Source organism: Protopterus annectens, chromosome 11.part0, assembly GCF_019279795.1.
Source record: "Protopterus annectens isolate FY-2018-M chromosome 11.part0, PAN1.0, whole genome shotgun sequence".
NCBI classification, from domain to species: domain Eukaryota; kingdom Metazoa; phylum Chordata; order Ceratodontiformes; family Protopteridae; genus Protopterus; species Protopterus annectens.
Genome location: NC_056745.1, coordinates 1,492,958,896 through 1,492,978,233, shown reverse-complemented (window position 1 = coordinate 1,492,978,233; position 19,338 = coordinate 1,492,958,896). Strand labels below are relative to the sequence as shown.

The following is a 19,338-nucleotide window of genomic DNA, read 5'->3' as shown; positions in this document are numbered from 1 at the left end:
AAGGTGGGGTCTGAGATTGCTTTGTATGCCAGACAGAGGTCACCTCTGAGGAGTCTGTATGAGACTGAGTAGAGGGACAGAGGTTTTAGCCTATGTGTTTTAGGCAGCTGTTTGAAGCCATGGATTCTCCTGGTGAGGAAGCTCTGTGGTGTCTCCAGCTGCTGCATGTGCTGCATGTGCTGCATGTGCTTTGTGAGGTACATGCCAAAAGGGGCACTGTACTCAGTAATGGATCTTATAAGGGAAGAATACAGGGATGCTATGACCTCCTTTTCCCTTGATGAGATACCCTTACTAATGAGGTGGGCCATGTAGAAAGCTTTCCGTATAACAGAGGCAATATGGTGGTCAAAAGTCTGTTTGCTATCAATCTGGGTGTCCAAGCCTCTCAAGACTGACTGCATGCTTAGCACCTTGTTATTAATGTGATAACTTGTGGGATGTCATTCTCCCCAAATGGGATGATGATGCATTTTTTTAACATTCAGTTTGAAGCCATGTTTCTGGCACCAGTCATTTGTTTGTGTGACACCCTCTTGGAGGGTATCCACATCACTAGGGAAATAGATAACTGTCCCCAGCTTGCAGTCATCTGCAAATGTGGTCAGCCATAGCCCACTACTTTTGGCCTGCATCTCAGAAAAGTACATACCAAACAAAGGCCCCAAAAGACTGATCCTTGGAGTACACTGCTTGTTACAGGTCTACTGCTTGAGATGGCTTCCCCTGTTTTGACTAGGTGGGTTCTATCAGTAAGCAAGTTTGCTAACCATCTGGTAACACAGAGATTGATGCCTAGTTGGGAGAGTTTATCTATTAAATCCGAGTGAGAAAAGTACAGTTTTGTACCTACCATAAATGTAGATGTTCGAAGATCCACATTGCTGCAGTCCTTACTTATGGGTAGTCCGCTGTCCTCGGTCGGCCCGAATACCAAAGTATTAGGCTGACGTCGGTCATGGGCGCTCAGCTCTGACATCAGAACTTCAGGGTATAAAAGCGCATGACCGACGTCATATCCTCAGTCTTTTCTTGCCCCAGATGTCAGAAGGCCCTAAAAAGAAAGGTCACAGCCAAAAACAGAGTACCTCCCAAAAAATATGCCCAACAACAACCATCACCCAAACCATATAACCATGCCAAGCTACAGTGGGGAAGGAGGGAGGGTAAATTGGACTGCAGCAATGTGGATCTTTGAACATCTACATTTATGGTAGGTACAAAACTGTACTATGTTCTTCATCTCACATTGCTGCAGTCCTTACTTATGGGTAGAATCCCAAAGCAACGGGAAAGGGAGGATGGCAAAATCACAAAGCATTACGGGCTGCTAAAATGCCCTGTAATATTGCAGTGGCAAACCCAGCCCTGGACTTAGAATAAAGAGGAAGGTGGTAATGTTTAGAAAAAGTATGTACTGAACTCCAAGTAGCTGCTTCCAAAATATCTTTTGTAGCCACCCCCCTTAGAAAGGCAGTAGAAGTGGCAGTAGCTCTAGTGGAATGAGGTCTGATTCCAGCCGGAATCTCCTTACCATGATGGGAATAACAGAAAGAAATACAAAAACCAATCCATTTAGAAATAGTTTGTTTTGAAACAGGTTTACATTGAGAACCCAAAGCAAAAGAAACAAACAACTGCTGAGACTGCCTGAACCCCTTGGTTCTGCTCAAATAATAACGTAACTGCCTGTGAATATCCAAAGTATGCAAAATCTTCTCCCCTTTATTTTGGGGGTTTGCATAAAAAGTAGGCAAATGAATAGTTTGGTTTAAGGCCACACTAGAAACCACTTTAGGCATAAAGGAATGATTAGTACGCAAAGATACCCTATCCTTATGAAAAATCAAGAAAGGCTCCACTGCCATAAGGGCCTGCAATTCAGAAACCCTTCTTGCAGAAGTAATGGCCAACAAAAAAGCAGTCTTCCATGACAAATACTTTAACTCGGCAGTAGCTGCAGGCTCAAAAGGTTGTAGAGTAAGTTTTTCCAACACAAAATTGAGATCCCAAGCAGGAGTAGGAGCTCTACGTGGGGGTCTTATGTTCTTTGCCCCTCTGAGAAATTGCTTAAACAAAGGATGAGAGAATAAAGGAGGGTCACAGTCATAATGAGCCGAAATGGCTGCAGCATGAACCTTTATGGAGAAGGACAAACCCTTGTCCAATAACTCAGTAAGATATTGTAGAGAAGCACTTAAATTAGGCTTGGAAACATCAAAGTCCTTCCCTTTGCTCCAAATAAAAAATCTCCTCCATTTATCAGCATAAACTTTCCTTGTACTAGGCCTCCTGGCCTCCAAAATAACATTCAAAACTTGCTGTGGAAGCTGAGAACCTCCAGAGTCTAAAACAGAATATGCCAGGCTGTTAGATGCAGAGACGGAATTCTGACATTGAGAAAGTGATTGCCCTCCTGAGACAAAAGGTGCGGAATCAAAGGCAGAGGCCATGGAGGCTCTCGTACCAAACTCCTCAGTAGTGGGTACCAGTGCTGTCAAGGCCAATCCGGCGCTATCAGAATCATGGATGGCTTGTCTTGTCTGGCCTTCAAGAGTACCTTGGGTAGAAGAGGCAGAGGTGGAAAGGCATATACATGAAGATTGTTCCAACTGAATGACAGAGCGTCCACCTTCCAAGCTGTGGGATGAAACCTTTTTGTGCAAAACTTTGGCAACTGGTAATTTAGTGGAGAAGCGAACAGATCTATGTCTGGAGTTCCCCATGACACTGTCAACTTTTGAAATACATGAGGATCCAATTTCCACTCGTGAGGATCCACTATTTGTCTGCTCAATACATCTGCTAAGGAGTTCTGTGCTCCTGGTAGAAACCTTGCCTGAAGATTGAGGTGTAAACTGAGAGCAGTCTCCCACAAAATCATCGCTTGCCTGCAAAGAGGGTACGAATGAGTTCCCCCTTGCTTGTTGATGTACCACATGACAGTTGTGTTGTCTGTTAGAATCAATACCTGCCCTGGGTGAAGTAAATCCTTGAAAGCCATCAATGCAAATTGGACTGCTAACATCTCCTTCAAGTTGATATGCAAATGTTGAAGTCTGACAGGCCACGTGTCTTGCACCCATTTTCCATTGAGGTGTGCTCCCCAAGCCTTGTCCGAGGCATCTGTCGTTAGAATCTGACTCGCCTCTGGTCGGGTCACAGAGAGTCCCTTGTTTAGGTGACATTCCTGAGCCCACCACAAAAATTCCTTCTGAATGCAAGGTATTATCTGAATGACAGTGTCTAGATCTTGGCAGTGTTGTGTCCATACATTTTTGAGATACCATTGAAGCTTCCTCATATGCAGTTTGGCATTGGGAAGCACCAGAATACAAGATGCCATGAACCCCAAGGCTTGAAGGACTGTCCTTGCAGTCAGCCTGGACTGTAGAGACATTTGATGGAAATAAAGAGAAAGGCTTTTTTGTTTGTCCGGGGTCAAAAAGGCCATCTGGGAAGCTGTATTCAGTCTCACACCCAGAAAGCACATGTCCTGAGAGGGTACTAGACTGGACTTTGTTTCGTTCACAGAATACCCTAGGCATCTTAACACTACCACTGCTGGACAGAGGCACAACAAACTAATGGGCACAGTATTTTTTCATATAAGGGGTGGCGTAAGCCACAATAATTTGGGCTAGGCTTATAAATGCCTTAGGGCAGATAGCCTAGTATAAACCTATGAACCTATGAACCATCACATACTGTAAATGATGAAGAAGTTCGTCCTTGTCTTGTGCAATAATCAGGCAATCGTCCAAATAAGGATAAATCTGTATTCCTCTTAGCCTGAAGAAGGCTATCACTGGAGCCAGAACCTTTGTGAACACTCTGAAACAGTAGATAAGCCAAAGGGCAATGCAGAGAACTGATAATGTAAATTTCCAGCCAACGCAGGTACCTCCTGCAACTGGGCCTGATAGGAACATGAAGATAAGCCTCTTTTAGATCCAGAGTTACCATCCAGTGATCTTTTCCCAGCAGAGGTAAAAGCTGTTGTAACGTCAACATTTTGAACTTTGGAATGTCCAAATAAGTGTTGAGGAGAGATAAATCCAAAATCAGTCTCCACGTGTTCCCTTTCTTTGGTACTAGAAACAGGCGAGAATAAAATCCTAGACCCACTTCTGACAGAGGTACTGGCTGTATAGCTCCCATTTGAAGAAGTAATGAAATCTGTTTGTGAGCCTCTATCCTTTGCCGAGGAGGAACGTCTGGCATACCTTTGAAAGGAGGCAATGTATGGAAATAGAACTTGTAGCCTTTGTTTATAATGTCCAATACCCATTTGTCCTGGGTGATTAAAAGCCAATTTTCCTTGAAGAGAGCTAGTTTTCCTCCCAAAGGGGCTGCCAGGCAAGAAGAATCTGGCAGCTGAAAATGCAGGTCATTGGGCCTGTTTACGAAAGGACTGGCCCCTACCCTCACCAGCAGATTGAACAGGCGAACTCCATGTTCTGGACCTGAAGGTACTCTGAGCTCTGACGCCTAGATCTACCCCTAGACTGAGAATCAGAAGAAGTCCACCCTTAGTAGGCCAATTTCTACTAAACTTTGGAGGTTGCACCTGCAAAAAATCTTTAACAGTCTGCATAGACTTAGCCTTGTCTTCCATTTTCTTCAAAACAGACTCCACAGGGGTACCAAACAAAACTTCAGACTGTAAAGGGGCATCCAGAATTCTAGATTTAACATGCTCAGATAAATTCTGATCCTTAAGCCATGCGTAAGAACCAGTGGCAGCCACTCTAGAAGAAGCCTGTAAAGCATCAAAACCACACTGCAAAGAATGCTTCCCCACCTGTTCAGATACATGCACCAAATCTTGCAATTCTTTACACTCTATGCCCTCTGCCAAAGCATCCACTTTAGATTTTAGCTGAGAAAGGAGGAAATTCTGATACTTCAACATATGAAACTGGCAATTCAAAGCCCTCATTGCTAAAGTAGAAGAGGTATACACCTTCTTACCCCATCTGTCCAAAGCTCTAGCTTCCTTATCTAGAGGAACTTTACAACAGAGGCTCTAACACCCTTAGGCCCCTGACTAATAGTTTCTGGGTCCGCCCTAGGACTCTTATACAGATATTTATGAGCCTCAGGTACCCTATAGTACCTGTCCGGTTTAACTGGTGCAGGGGGCATAGAATCTGGATTAAATGAAGCCTCCGAAAAGACATCCTGAACAACATCCAAAACAGGAGGTATAGCCAAGGGTCTGTGCTGAGGTAAAAACAAGAACTCCCTAAGCCTCTTCCTTGAATCTGAGAAATCCTGTCCTTCCCACTTAAAATGTTCCCTCATAGAGTGTAGGGTTTCTGAAAATGAAAAATCCTCTGGAGGAGAAGCAGAAGGAGTGGAATCCTCTGCATCAGAATCAGAATAAGGAGGAAAATCTTGAATGTCTTCAGCAGAAGACTCTGAATCATCTGAGGCCTGCTCCAAACTTTCCAACTCTGGCTCTACCCTGGGCCTCTTATCAGGAGGAGGCATAGAACCTCTAATTAAAGTAATCAAATCTTCTGCCATTTTAAGCATATGCTTTTTAGGCACAGACCCTGAAGAACCAGAACTGACACCAGAAGAAGGCAAAACAGACCTGCCCTTAGAATGAGCCTTAGAGATAGTAGCAGAAGGCCTAACCACCTTAGGTATAGAAGGGAGAATAGTAACCTGAGAGGCCCCTTCAGCCTGACCTGACTCCTGTGAGGCCACATCTTGTAAAATCAAAGTTTCCCCCTGGGACTCAACAGAAACTTCAGCCGGATCCACCTGTTCCACTGTAGTCTCTAAAGGACCGGCATCCGAAACGGACGAATCATCCTGCCTAGGCTTTAAAGATTTGTCTTTACGGGAGGATCCGACGGCATATTATAATTACACCGCAAGACTAACCTAGCGCAATCTAACCTTCTTTTATAGTGCGCTATTAAACCTAGCACAAAACCGACACCCAACTAGTCCCAAACAAGGAATACAAAGTGGTAATCCCTATGCGGTATCTGTTTCCCACAAGAAATACAATTATTCACTTTTCTGACATCCAATAACTGAGGCAAGAAAAACAAAAATATTCAACTTGGTATCGGTCTGAAACTGCTGCTTCTGCATCGGACCAGGCGGCAAAAAAGACTGAGGATATGACGTTGGTCATGCGCTTTTATACCCTGACGTTCTGATGTCAGAGCTGGTAATACTTTGGTATTCAGGCCGACCGAGGACAGCGGACTACCCATAAGTAAGGACTGCAGCAATGTGAGATGAAGAACATCAGTATCAAACGCTTTGACCAGGTCAAGGTAGGCGATGTGCACAGTCTTCCCCTCGTCCATGGCTTTGGTGACTGTCTCAAAGAAGTCAGCCATGTTCAACAAGCATGACCTTCCCTTGACAAAACCAAACTGTGTGGGACTGAGTGTTTGGAGGGTGCCAATGCCCTTGCTAATGAGGGCCAAGATAATCCGTATCATGGTCTTGCAGATCAGACAGTCCTCACCTTGGAAGACACAGACATTTGTGCAGTCACGTAGTCTTGGTTCAAAGCTGTGGCAAGCATCCCAGCCATACTGGGTTAAACCTCCTTCCACATGTTCAGACCACAAGCTGAAGTTGTGAAAACTAAAGGAGGAGGGGGTATTGATATTCATTAAGGATACATACACCCCCAGACTGGTTAAACAGTAGGATTCCCTGGAGACACTTCAGGTGCTATTACCTGTTGGTAGGACACCTATTCAAGTCATTGCCAGCTACAGGACCCCCTCTAAGAATCAGGACACCCACTCTGCCTATTTGGATCTAACTCAGTCTATCAAGACACATCAGAACACCATGGTTTTGGGTAACTTTAACTACCCATCCATATGTACCTCATGACATTCCTACCAGCTGTTCCCCTACCTTGCATTTCTAAACAGCAGGTCACAAAGACCCTCTCTAAGGCCAACAACACAGTACCTATGGGAACTGATAATATCCCAGGCTGCATCCTACATGGGCTTCAACAAGAATTAGCAACACCACTGGGTACTCTCTCTTCAATCATAGTCTAAGCAACAGCAGCATCACAGCTGAATGGAAATGGCCACAGTTATTCCCTTGCACAAAGGTGGTGCTTCCACTGACTCCTTGGAACTACAGACCTATTAGCCTGACTAGCCTTATCTGCAAGGCCATGGACTGAATCATCATGGACCTTATCAACAAAGATATTGGTAATCCCCAAACACTTAACCTGCTCAGTTTTTATTTGTCAAAGGGAGATCATGGCTGTTAAACTTGGTGGACTTCTTTGAGACGGTCACCAAGGCCCTGGAAGAGGGGAAATCTGTGCATACAGACTACCTAGATTTAGCAAAGGCTTTTGACACTATCAGGTATCATTGACAAACTCACCCATCTATGTATTAATCCTGAAAATAGCTTTGACATCTAGGAATAAAATTCAAGCTATAAACCAATTTGCTCTTCCTGTTCTAACTTATAGTTTTGGAGTAATTGACTGATCCCAAAACACCTTGGATAGATTCGACAGTAAAATAAGAAAGATGCTTCATGCTCACCAAAGGATTTATAAAAATCAGTGTATACCAAGATTATATAATCCCCATTCTGAAGGAGGTATGGGTCTCCTTGAAACTGAGTAGATGTATAGATCTGCAATCATGGGACTGCATACACATCTTCTGACATCACAAGATCTAAATGCAGTGAAAGTTTTTGAAACAAGAGGAGAATAAATCAAATATGACATCCCTGCTAAATCTAGCATAAGCATATCAGTGTCAAGCAGGAATGGGAATGAAACCAGAAGTGGATAAAAACTAGACAGCAACTGAACGTGCCAAAAAACAAAAGAAAGAATATAAGGCGAGGGATCAGATGAGAAGGCAAGAAATACGGAAAATGCATAAATATAGTTGCAAGTACAGAAAACTTCTGGAAGAACCTCATGTTGACCTGGAATGAACACAGGAATGGAGAAGGAGAGACAAATTCAAACCAAGAGATGAAAGGTTAATATTGGCAGCCCAATACAGTGGGCTACATACATGCTGGTTTACAAAGTCCATTGAACATGTGGGAGAAACAGACAAATGTAGGTTTTGTAAAACAGAACAGTCGCTCACCTTGTTGCTGGTTGTGACATATTGATGGCAGAAGTACTGTACACTGAAAGGCATAATAATGTGGCAAGACTGTTGCACTGGGGATTGTGCAAACATTACGGTACTGAAGTATAGCTGAAAAATACTGAAAAAACATGAGCCACAAAGCATCACAGAAAATGAAGTCGACATCACATGAGGTTGCTTATTACCAAAAGTTCAAAAGACAGATGCGAGAAAACCAGATATAATGATCCATGAGAAGAAGACAAAAGTAGCACTGATCATTGAAATCGCTACACCCACTGACTACAGTGTCATGTGTACAGAGAGACACAAAGTCATAAAATGTCAAGATTTGCAGGCAGAAACAAGAGCAATGTGGAAGAAAGATACCCAGACAGTTCCAACAGTAGTAGGAGCAACGAGTCTTATAAAAAAAGAATCTACAGTCATATTTAGATATATTACCAATACATGTAACTCCACACAAATTGAAGAAGTCGTCATTACTGGGCACACTGCAGGTGCTGCAAGTAGCACTTATGGCTGACATCAAAGACTGAAACAATACTAATTCCATGAACTTTAATCATGGGGTCCATTCCTGCCATAGTATTAGAAACCCAAAAAATTTGGAGAAATTACAAAAAAAATAAAACCTAGGTATCAACCCTTATATCGTTAGATGGGTTGCTAACTGACTCACTGAAAGAAAACAGTCAAAATAGGAGAATCCACCTCCAACAGCAGACCTGTAACCAGTGGTGTTCCACAGGGATCAGTCCTGGGACCCCTACTGCTTGGAATCTATTTCCCTGAAGTACAAGCAAAAACTAAAGGTCTGTGGCTGATGAAGTTTGCTGATGACTGCAAACTGGGAGCAGTCATAGAATCTCCAAATCCTGTCAACATCCTAGAAGAGGGGCTTACATAAACAAATGATTAGTGTCAAAGTCAGTGTCTTAAAACTCAATGCAAAAAAATGTACTATGATTCCTTCTACTAAGAGGAATATTCCTGCTAACTACAACATCAACAGCAATACCCTAATTACACACTAAGTGGGGAGAGACCTGAGCACACAGATTGATGGCAACCTTACCTTTGATCACCATGTCTCCACAGTGGTAAGAAGGGCATTCTAGACTGCTCATGTCAGGTAAGGGCATTGTCTCCAGAAAAAAAAAAAGTTATAACCTCCCTGTATTCTTCCTTCATCAGGCCAATAATTTAGTACAACACCCCTTTTGGTATGTACCTTTCCAAGCGCCTGCAGCAACTCGAGACACCACAAAGGTTCCTCACAAGGAAAATTCAAGGTCTTCAGCATCTGTCCTATGTGGATTATCTGAAATTACTGTCACTTTATTCTGTATCATACAGACTATTCAGAGGTGATCTTTGCCTTGCATATAAGGCAATCTCGGATCCTGCTTTATTGGAAATGCTGCATATCCGCAAGTCAAATAGTACATGGACTACTCGCTCTAAAGACCTTCTCCTGGTATGTGACATTAACAGAACCTGCTGGAGGGACAAATTTGTCTCTCAGAGTTTACCACACCTTTGGAACGACTCTCACTTAACTTCAAACAGACGACCTCATTGGCTCTCTTCAAATGCAATCTGGATGACTGGATAGGTAACAGTAAATTCACCCCAGGGGTTCCACCTGTGTCCCTCTTGGACAGGGGCATTAGGTGCTGATCATAGAAATAAGGGTAGAACTTGGTCAAGCTTGTAATGGTCCTAGGGTCATCAGCCTAGTAACTTCCTAGAGAGAGAAGGCATTGTAGATAAGGATGTTGAACTTTAATGATTTTAAAAAAGTGATTCACTTTTCACAGGCCCAATGCATACATCCATGGACCATCTTTCTGTGGACCAGGAAGAGTCTTGAACAGGAACCCTTCAATGGTTAATGAGGTTAAAAGCTGATTAACAAGGCCAATTCAAATGGGTCTGCCAGAAAGCATACATTACCAAAAAAGGAAGGAAGGTGTTGAGCTCTGTCCACTAGCCTGAAGGGATAAAAAAATAAAACCCTTGTGTCAGAGCTGACTCTTGATCTTACAGCAGATGAAGGGCCATTAGTTGGATGGATAATTTATGCTACATCTGAGAACAGGTGGATGGAAAGCTGTTTGACAGTATCCATTGTGTTTCTCTTGTATGAACTACAAGACTTTTCTCTTCATAAAAATATGAGGAATATACACCATTCCCATCAATAAAAAAGGCTAAAACTAAAACTGCCAAAAAATTCAGCATATGTTCTACACTAGGGTACAAGCCCCCCCTCCCCCAACCAGCATACTTTCTACCCCCCCCCCCCGACTAGAATAGAATAGAATACATTCTACACTAGGGCACAAGGCCCCCCCTTCCCCCATCCAGCATACGTTTTATGCTAGTGTACAAGGCCCCTGACCAGCATAAGTTCTACGCTAGGGTACAAGACCCCTCCTCCTCCAACCTCCTCATTTCTGATAATTATATATACCAGCTCTGAGATCACAGTACACTGAGGAAAAGGGAAATTCTGTGATCTTATCAAATTACCATTTTTTATCCTTTTTGGTTAATGCAATGCTGTTTTCTGTTTTGGCTGACATCGATATTTTCATTGTAACCCAAACACACATACCCATTTTACAAGTGCAGTAAAGTATATGTAGGAGCTACATGGTACAAGTATCATCACACTCATTGTAAATGTAAAAGAACATCTGCAGGCATACAATAATACATTTACAATGCAGTTTATAATACACCTATATAAAACGAGGCAATTTTTCAGCTTCACAAGTCATATTTACATTTTGGAAGGCACAAGCCTTAATACTTAAAATATTTACTTAACCTGTTTGGAAGTTAGAGACACAGGGCTATTTACTCTCACACTTTTAATTAAAGGTCTTCAAACAACTGTTGACATTAAAACAGGAACTTTGAATATGAGTGGAACTTTCAACCTCCTGTCAATTAGCATTAAACATTTAAGCCACGAAAACACAGAAAACATGCCATAGCCGCTAACTGCTTTTCAGCAGTACACTGGCTTCAGGCCACAGGTATATATATCGGGCCCAGGTTTTGGAATTAGAGAAATAAGCAGCTAATAAGAAACATCCAGAAAAACTCTTGATTAGTTGCTAAACATCTACCTACATCTCATGCAACTTTAAGACATGCACTCAGTCAGCCCACAAGTTCTAATAGGTTCATAGGTAAGTACTAGGCTATCTGCCCAAGGACATTTATAAGCCTAGCCAGAATGTGTTGGCTTTCGCCTCCCTTTTAGATCAGTTTCCTGGGCCTCTGTCCAGCAAGGCCACTGATGTGATCCCAGGTGTATATTTACGATTTCCAATCCACTCGTCAAGATTCCTCTTGAAGAGAGTCAGTGAGGGGCTTTGCCTAACAGATTAGGATTCTACTCCAGAGTGAGGGAAGTCTCTGGGACAGGAGTCTATCCCTCCAGCATGTCCTATTTATTGTTGTGCTGAGGTTTAAATCCCTAGCGCATGTGGCTCCAAGAGATTTGGTTTTCCTTAGGCGGAGCATGTCCATTAATTCAGGGTTTGACATGGCCTTGTATGTAAGGCAGAGATCTCCTCTGAGGAGGCAGTAAGCAACCAAGTAAAGATGGGAGTTTCTTTAGCCGGGCTGCATAGGGCATTTGTTTGAGGTCCATGATCCTCTTGGTGAGGTACTTTTGCGGTCTTTCCAGCTGTTGCAGATGTCGAGTAAGGTACATCCCCCAAATGGGGCATTGTACTCTATTATGGGCCTGATGAGCGATGAGTAGAGGGGCACAATAACCTCTCTTGATCTAGATGCAAACCCTTTTGTGATTAGGTGGGCTACATAGAAGGATTTTCTAACCACTTTGGCAATGTGGTTATCAAAGGAGAGGTTGCTATCTACTTGGGTCCCCAAGTCCCTAATTACATCTTCCGTACATAGTGGATTACCTCCTTTGTGATAGTTTGTGGGCACTTTATTTTTCCCAAAGGGGATGACTATGCACTTTTTGGCATTTAGCTTAAGGCCATGATTCTGACACCAGGTATTCATCTCCATGAGGCCCTTCTGGAGAATGTCTGTGTCAGCCGGGTAGTCGATTATGGCCCCCAGTTTGCAATCATCTGCAAACTTGGTCAGCCACAGTCCTCCTGAGCTTGCCTGTACCTCAGAGAAGTATATACCGAACAGGAGGGGTCCCAGGACTGAGCCTTGAGGGCCTCCACTTGTAACCTGTTTAGAGTCAGACATAGCACCTGCAACTCTGACCATGTAAGTTCTATCCATGAGCCAGTTTGTAACCCATCTTGTGACATAGGGGTTAATGTTCAAGCTGGTGAGCTTTTCTATAATTCCAGAGTGGGGAATGGTGTTGAAAGCCTTTGCAAGGTCCAGGTAGGCTGTGTGGACTACCTTTCCCTCATCTATGGCCTTGGTAACTGTTTCAAAGAAATCAACCAGGTTTAGGAGGCATGATCTGCCTTTAACAAAGCCGAATTGGGTAGGGTCCAGTGTCTGGAGGTTCCCAATGTCTTTGTTAATGAGTTCCATGATGATGCGCTCCATGGCTTTGCAGACCAAGCTAGTCAGGCTTACAGGGCGATAGTTCCCAGGATCCATTGTTGCACCACCTTTGTGGAGCAGGATAACTGTACACCATTCTTTGGGTACATAGCCTGTGGTGAGGCTGAACTTGAACAGTGAGTTTAGGTGAGGGGTTAGTTAATTTTGGAGCTCGTTTAGGATGCAGCCTGGGATGCCATCTGGTCCCATTGATGCTGTGTTCTTGGCTTTGGAAAGGGCTGTTTTCACCTGTCTGTCATGTCTGGGGCTCTACAATCTTCTGGAATGGACACGGGCCCTTTAGGGGGTAGGGGTGGGGGGGTAAAGTTTGCACTGAACCTGTCAGCCAGGATGTTAGCAATGTCTGTTGGTTCAGTGTATTTTTTGTCATTTTGCACTAAATCAGAGCAGATCTAAGAGCTGCCACTTAGACTTTTGACGTAGCTAAAGAAGGCTTTGTGGTTATCTTTAGCGTCTTTGGCAATTTTTCTTTCGAAGTTGGCCTTGGATGATTTTATGAGGGATCGTACTTTCTTGCTGGTACTGATTAGGGATGTCTTCCCTTTTTGGGATTTTGCTCTATCATGTGGTACTTTCCTCCTCGTCTTGTAGAGCTTATTTATGGCCGGGGTCCGCCAGACTGGTTTCCTCATTTTGGAGGAGTGAGTCTTTGTTTTACTTGGGATGACTCGATCCACGCATTCCTGTAGGTTCACATAGAATGCATTTGTGAAGGATTCTGCGGTTTGGGCAGCATTATCCTTTAGCAGTGGGGCTTTGAAACTTTCCACCTCGGTCTTGAGAAGTGTGAAGTTTGCTTTTGAAAATTTTTTTACAGTTGTTTCCTTAACTGGGGGCGGGATCGGGATGTGGATGTCAAGTGTGATTAGTTTATGATCTGATCTTACCAGCGACAGGTTTACCTCTGGTGTGGAACATTAGTCACCCATATTTGTGATGATCAAGTCCAATATGTTGTCACCTCTCGTGGGAGTGGTAACCAGTTGTTCCAGGGCGTTTGAGTTTATAAACTCTAGAAAGCATTGGGCAAAGGAGTTTGTACTTGAGTAGTTTTCCCAGTCTATGTTTGGGTAGTTGAAATTACCCAATATCATGGTGTTGGGTAGGATCTTCATATTTTCTCAGGAATGCTGAGTAGGGGTCTTGAGACAGGGTGGGTGATCTGTAGCAGGCTACAAACTGAAAGGCAGTTTTGCCCACTGTTAGTTGCACATGGATGGTCTCCGAGGCCTTGTGCTGTGCTACAAGCCTGGAGGTGTGGGAATCCTTGATGAAAATGGATACACCACCGCCTTTTGTATTTCGGTCCGGGTTCTGGGGCCAAATGGTATGGTAAGAGTTTTTTTTATTTTTATTTTATTTTTTATTTAACATTTGTTGACCGGGAATGTCCGACTAGGTTCCACAGATCCTGTTTTCAGCAGAGACCCGGGGAGAAATGCTCCAAAGAGTTATAGCCTTTGTAGTGCTGGGGTGCTCTCTAGAACCTTGAACCAGGTTTCTGTTACTGCACATAAATCAATTCCCTCCTTGCTGAGGAGTGCCTCGAGTGTGTGCATTTTGAGGTTTAGACTTCTGGCAATGAGTAGCATTACCCTCAGTTTTTTGTTGCTTGTGTTGTTTACGGAGGTGGGTTTGTCTTTCGAGCCTTGCCTAAAAAAGGCACTACAGGGGTGGCAAGAGCCTTGGCCAGTATTCAAAAGCCCAAGGGCAACAGGTGCAAGCAGTCTCTTGCGAAGCAATGTGGCTTGTTGAGCATTTCATCCCAGGCTGACAAACACTGGATCCCCTTTGAATGACACCAAAGGCTAATCCAATTGTTAAAATCAATCATTTTATCTTTATACTGTGGCATCATTCTTGGTGAGGGCAAGATGCTACTCAGCGTCAGGGTCATACCGGCCTGGGCTACATGATCAGAGAGCTCCTCTATGTCTCTTTTCATGTAGTCCAGGGAGGTACATCTCAGGTCATTCACACTAACATGGACAACGACAGAGTCATATTTCTACCGGTTATGGAGTGACCTGAGTGCTTCTGTTATGTGGCGGATCCTGGCACCCAACAGGCAGCTTACAGTAACCTTCACCTTGTTGTCTAGTGAGAGGGATGTCAGTGTGCCTGACAATAGAGTCTCCTATTACTAATGTACTGGGTGTGGTGTTTAGCCTTAAAGGCTGTGATTGCGTGGCACACTGACTTTGTGAAGTATGTGATTTGTGGCTGTTGTGGGGGGTGGGGGTTGTTTGGATGTCTGCTTTGAAGGTCTCTGCTGCTTAGGCAGATTTCTATTTAGAGCCTCCGAGTATGTTTTTGTGTATTTGTGTGTGTTACTGGCCGGTGCAGATATGATTGGTCTATGTGAGACTGGTAGTGTGGTGCAAGTGTTTCCCTTCTCCCCATGATTGACTGTTCCAGTCTTGGGTTGAGAGAGCTTGGCCTCCAGTCTGGCTGTAAAGCTGCATCTCTCGCATACATTTGTGTTTGTTGGAAGGAGGAGAGGGTTGTCTGTGTACATGAAGCAATTGTGGCATTGCCTCAAAATGCCCAGATTCACCAGCTGGACTGGAGAGTACACCTGAAACTGTCCTTTGGACATGCCTGCACAGATAAAGTGAAGTTTTACTGATTGTCCCTGTTAGGGACGAAGAGAGAGCTCTGTACTTCTGTATAGTATTGGGGGTGTAGTGCTAGCATTTATTAGTGCTTACTAGGAGTTTTGGGCAAGTGCTGGACTGAAAAGAAACTGTTTTAGAGTGCTTAAGATGAAAGTCTGAGTGATTCCAAAGGAAAAATTGAAGCGCAGACTTTGTGGAGCCGGGAATAGTTTAATCTTAGCTAAACAGCGTGGCGCGCAAATGCGGGACTTTAAGGCAGGTAGATGAAAGAGATAGAAATTAGCCCAAAACAGCCAATAAACTACTAGTTGCTAGGCTGAAACCACTCCTCCAGGGACAGATAGGCTGCTCAAAGCTCCCCACTCTCACTGGTGAACAGAGAAACTTCCTCCTATCCAAGTAAGGATATGGGTAACACAGGAACGTGTACCACAGCCCTAAATTCAGCAGAACCTGAAAACAGGACTAGACTAGCTTAGAAAAGGTGGGAAACAAGATTTTTTTTTTCTTTTTTTAGAGATACAACATTACACTACACAAAAACACTTTAAATGCTTTAAACAGGGTAGCGCATTTGAGTGTGTAGCCTACAACAGTTAAACAAACGCTTTTAACACAGAAAATTACTTTTGACTTTGAAAGTGCAAACAGCAAAAAAGCAAGTATTTCAGCAGAAAATAGGTTTTTAGAGTACAGAAATGCTAGTAGATCGCGTTTTAGGTGAAAACTAGCAGTCGCAGGAGAAAAATGCAAAAAAAAAAATTAAATCAGTTAAAAGTCTCTCTTTGTCTCTGTGCTGCTTGTAGAACTCTGCAGGACACCACTAGGAGCTTAGCTGAGTTGAATAGAAGTGCAAAACCGTGCAAATGCGGGTTTTTAAGGCAGGTAGATGAAAGAGATAGAAATTAGCCCAAAACGGCCAATAGACTACTAGTTGCTGGGCTGAGACCACTCCTCCAGGGACAGATAGGCTGCTCAAAGCTCCCCACTCTCACTGGTGAACAGAGAAACTTCCTCCTAACCAGGTAACGATACGGGCAACACAGAAACTTGTCCCACATCCCTGAATTCAGCAGAACCTAAAAACAGGACTAGACTAGCTTAGAAAAGGCAGGAAACAAAGTCTTACCTGATCAATTAAAACAGATGAATCAAAGATTAAAATACATACACATCAAATGCATTTAATAAACAGTAAAACTATGATGGCAGCAATAAAGTCTAACTTGAACAGCTTTATTTGGCTTTCAGTCATATTTAAACCATGTGCTGATACTATTTTAGGGAAACTTGGAGCAAAGCAAAGAATATGGACTACTTTATACTTCTGACTCTCTTCTAATAAGTTTAGCTACCATCAGCACATGCTGCAAAGGCCACTGTGGAAAATCTTCCTGAACCAAAACAATCCACATACTGGTCATTCTTACACAAAAATAAATTACAGTTTTCAGTATTACCGTAAATGACTTCCCCATTCGAGGTCTCTAGGAATACAACGGTGTTAATATTCTGTAATATTACCTTAATGACTTCGCCATTCGAGGTCCCTAGGAATACAATGGTGTTAATATTCTGTAATATTACCTTAATGACTTCGCCATTCGAGGTCCCTAGGAATACAATGGTGTTAATAATTTTGTAATATTACCTTAATGACTTCCCCATTCGAGGTCCCTAGGAATACAACGGTGTTAATATTCTGTAATATTACCTTAATGACTTCGCCATTCGAGGTCCCTAGAAATACAACGGTGTGACCATTTTCATTTGCTACCGCCACAGCAGTTATGGATTTCGCATACTGTTTTACAGGCGGCATGTTTACTCCTTCTAAGCTTCCGAGAGGGAAAGGAAGATGTTCATCACCACAGGGAAAGGGAAACTGCAGCCTAATGAGTGAACACAAATATGAAATTGGTTAAAATGCAAATGTAGCTGTGAGAATGACTACTTAGTTGCCTTATATCATGCCAAAGTGATTACCTGAACGTACCCTGACTGCTCTTCCCAGTTTCCTTTTTGTTTAACTACCCCCACCTATAGCTTAGTTTCTTAGTTGCCAGACAGTTCAAATGTGCCTTTCTTATCACAAAAGTTAACCCCGCCCTCTTACTCTGTAGTCCTATAATCATCACTTGCAAGTTCTACGGTGTGAACTGCGATCCTCTCTGGTCACAGCATCTCACTCTTAACTCAGGCTGCCCAGTGCCCCCTACTTTCTCAGACATGCATGTGATATTTCTAAATTGAATTTTGTAAAACTTTCTAGTCCTAGGTCTTCCACTGCACATCACCAGGTAGCCTCTGCAGTCCCCACCCTTCGCCACGCTGCTATGCCCTTTCACTCAAGTTGCTATCTCACTACTAGCTTACTTTTCTCCATTTAGCTGATTGCTCACTACATTTACTTATTTTTATTTTATTTCACTTTACAGTTTGTTTACCAGGATAGTCCACCGGGCCAAGAAGAGTTCATTTTCAATGGAGTCCCAGGGAGAAAAGCTTCTTGAGCAACAATATAACAAACACACTGCATTTACATTTATGTAATATCGAAGAACGATGGCATTACACAACATAACAAAAAATCCATGATTGTAGTGAAAATACAGTAAAAAAAAAAAACAAAAGGTAAAATTACACACATGCACACACAAATAAGTCAATTAAAATAAGAAAAATCAATTGGTGCATGTTCCTGTTCGATTTGTTACAATGTGAAGTAACACAGGGTTGACATTACATTTTACATGAAATCTTAGCATTGCTAAAGTAGGACGGGGGATAAGAGGTGGTAATTGTTGAGTGTAAGACGGGGGGGGGACAATAAGAAAAAAAGTAGTTTAAGAGAAGGAGCAAATGAGAAAAATGAAGGTGGTGGTAGTCTGAGACGCTCAGTGTGATGAAGAGAAGAGAGAAGTAAAGGAGTGTGAGAAATGGGGGAAAAACGAGGTGAGTCGTGGGATGAGAGCAGGACCATTCCCCCAGTGGGTTTTGAGATGGGGATTAAGCAGGGTCTTAAAGGTGGAGTGGCTGTCTGTAGTACGAATCAGAGGTGGCAGGGAGTTCCAGAGGTGAGCCAGGGAAAAGGATAGCAGGTGTTTGCCTGGAGGACGAGCAGACTTGTGCAGTTCAAGCAAATTCTGGTTATTGGCTCTTAGAAGTCTGTTGGGTAGGTGCATTTTGAAGGAGGAGGAGGAGGCAAGGGAGGGGCAGATGGAGGGATTAAAGATGAGTTTATGGGCATGAGTAAGTTGAATGTAGGTAAGATGGTTGGGAAGTTTGAGCCAATTCAGTTTGTGTAGGACATTGCAGTGGTGGGAGGAGGATTTATAGCCGGTAGCAAACTTACACATTGTGTTATAACAGGAGGATAGCTTTGTTTTTAGAGAAGACTCAAGGTTTGTAAGAAGGGGCACCATATAGGAGAGAAGGAATGAGGAAGGTATTAGAAAGTACAAGTTTAGTAGTGGGAATAATGTAGTAGTTATGGTGGTAGAGCATGTCTAGTTTCTGGTGGGTTTTCTTTATATTGGTTAGTAGGTGGGTATCAAATTTTAACTGCTCATCAATAAGGACTCCTAGAAACTTTACATGGGAGGCTACCTCGAGAGAGATATTGTTTTGACTACTAATGGAGAATTAGTTCTTGTCTATAATCGTACTTTTTGAAGGGGTGAATAACATCAGTTTTAGTTTTTGATGTGTTGAGTGATAGGTGGTTGTCTATCATCCAACGTTCGGTATAAGAGAAAGCATCCGGAGTTAGTTTTAAGAGAGTGGAAGTGGCGGAGCAGATCAGAGTCACCTGCGTATTGAATCAGTTTAGCACTAAGAATGTTTTGGTGGAAGTCATTTAAGAAAATGTTGAACAGTATGGAACCTAATACGGAACCCTGGGGTACGCCCTACAGGTGTATTAAAGGAAGTAAGAGGTGACTTTTTTCCATTAGACAGCTTGAGAGGTACCTAGGAAACCAGTTCACAGAAGA

At 43.0% G+C, this 19,338-nt stretch overlaps 1 protein-coding gene across 1 annotated transcript in view; it reads right to left on the bottom strand.

Moving 5' to 3' along the window:
* PLXNB2 (plexin B2) overlaps positions 1 to 17,822 on the bottom strand; it is a gene marked incomplete in the record, with an annotated part of 671,705 nt that extends 653,883 nt beyond the window's left edge. Inside the window, 2 exon segments of the mRNA XM_044087338.1 lie at positions 17,058 to 17,235; positions 17,791 to 17,822. Coding sequence (XP_043943273.1) covers positions 17,058 to 17,235; positions 17,791 to 17,822 — 210 coding nt within the window.
* Between the last annotated feature and the right edge of the window lie 1,516 nt (positions 17,823 to 19,338).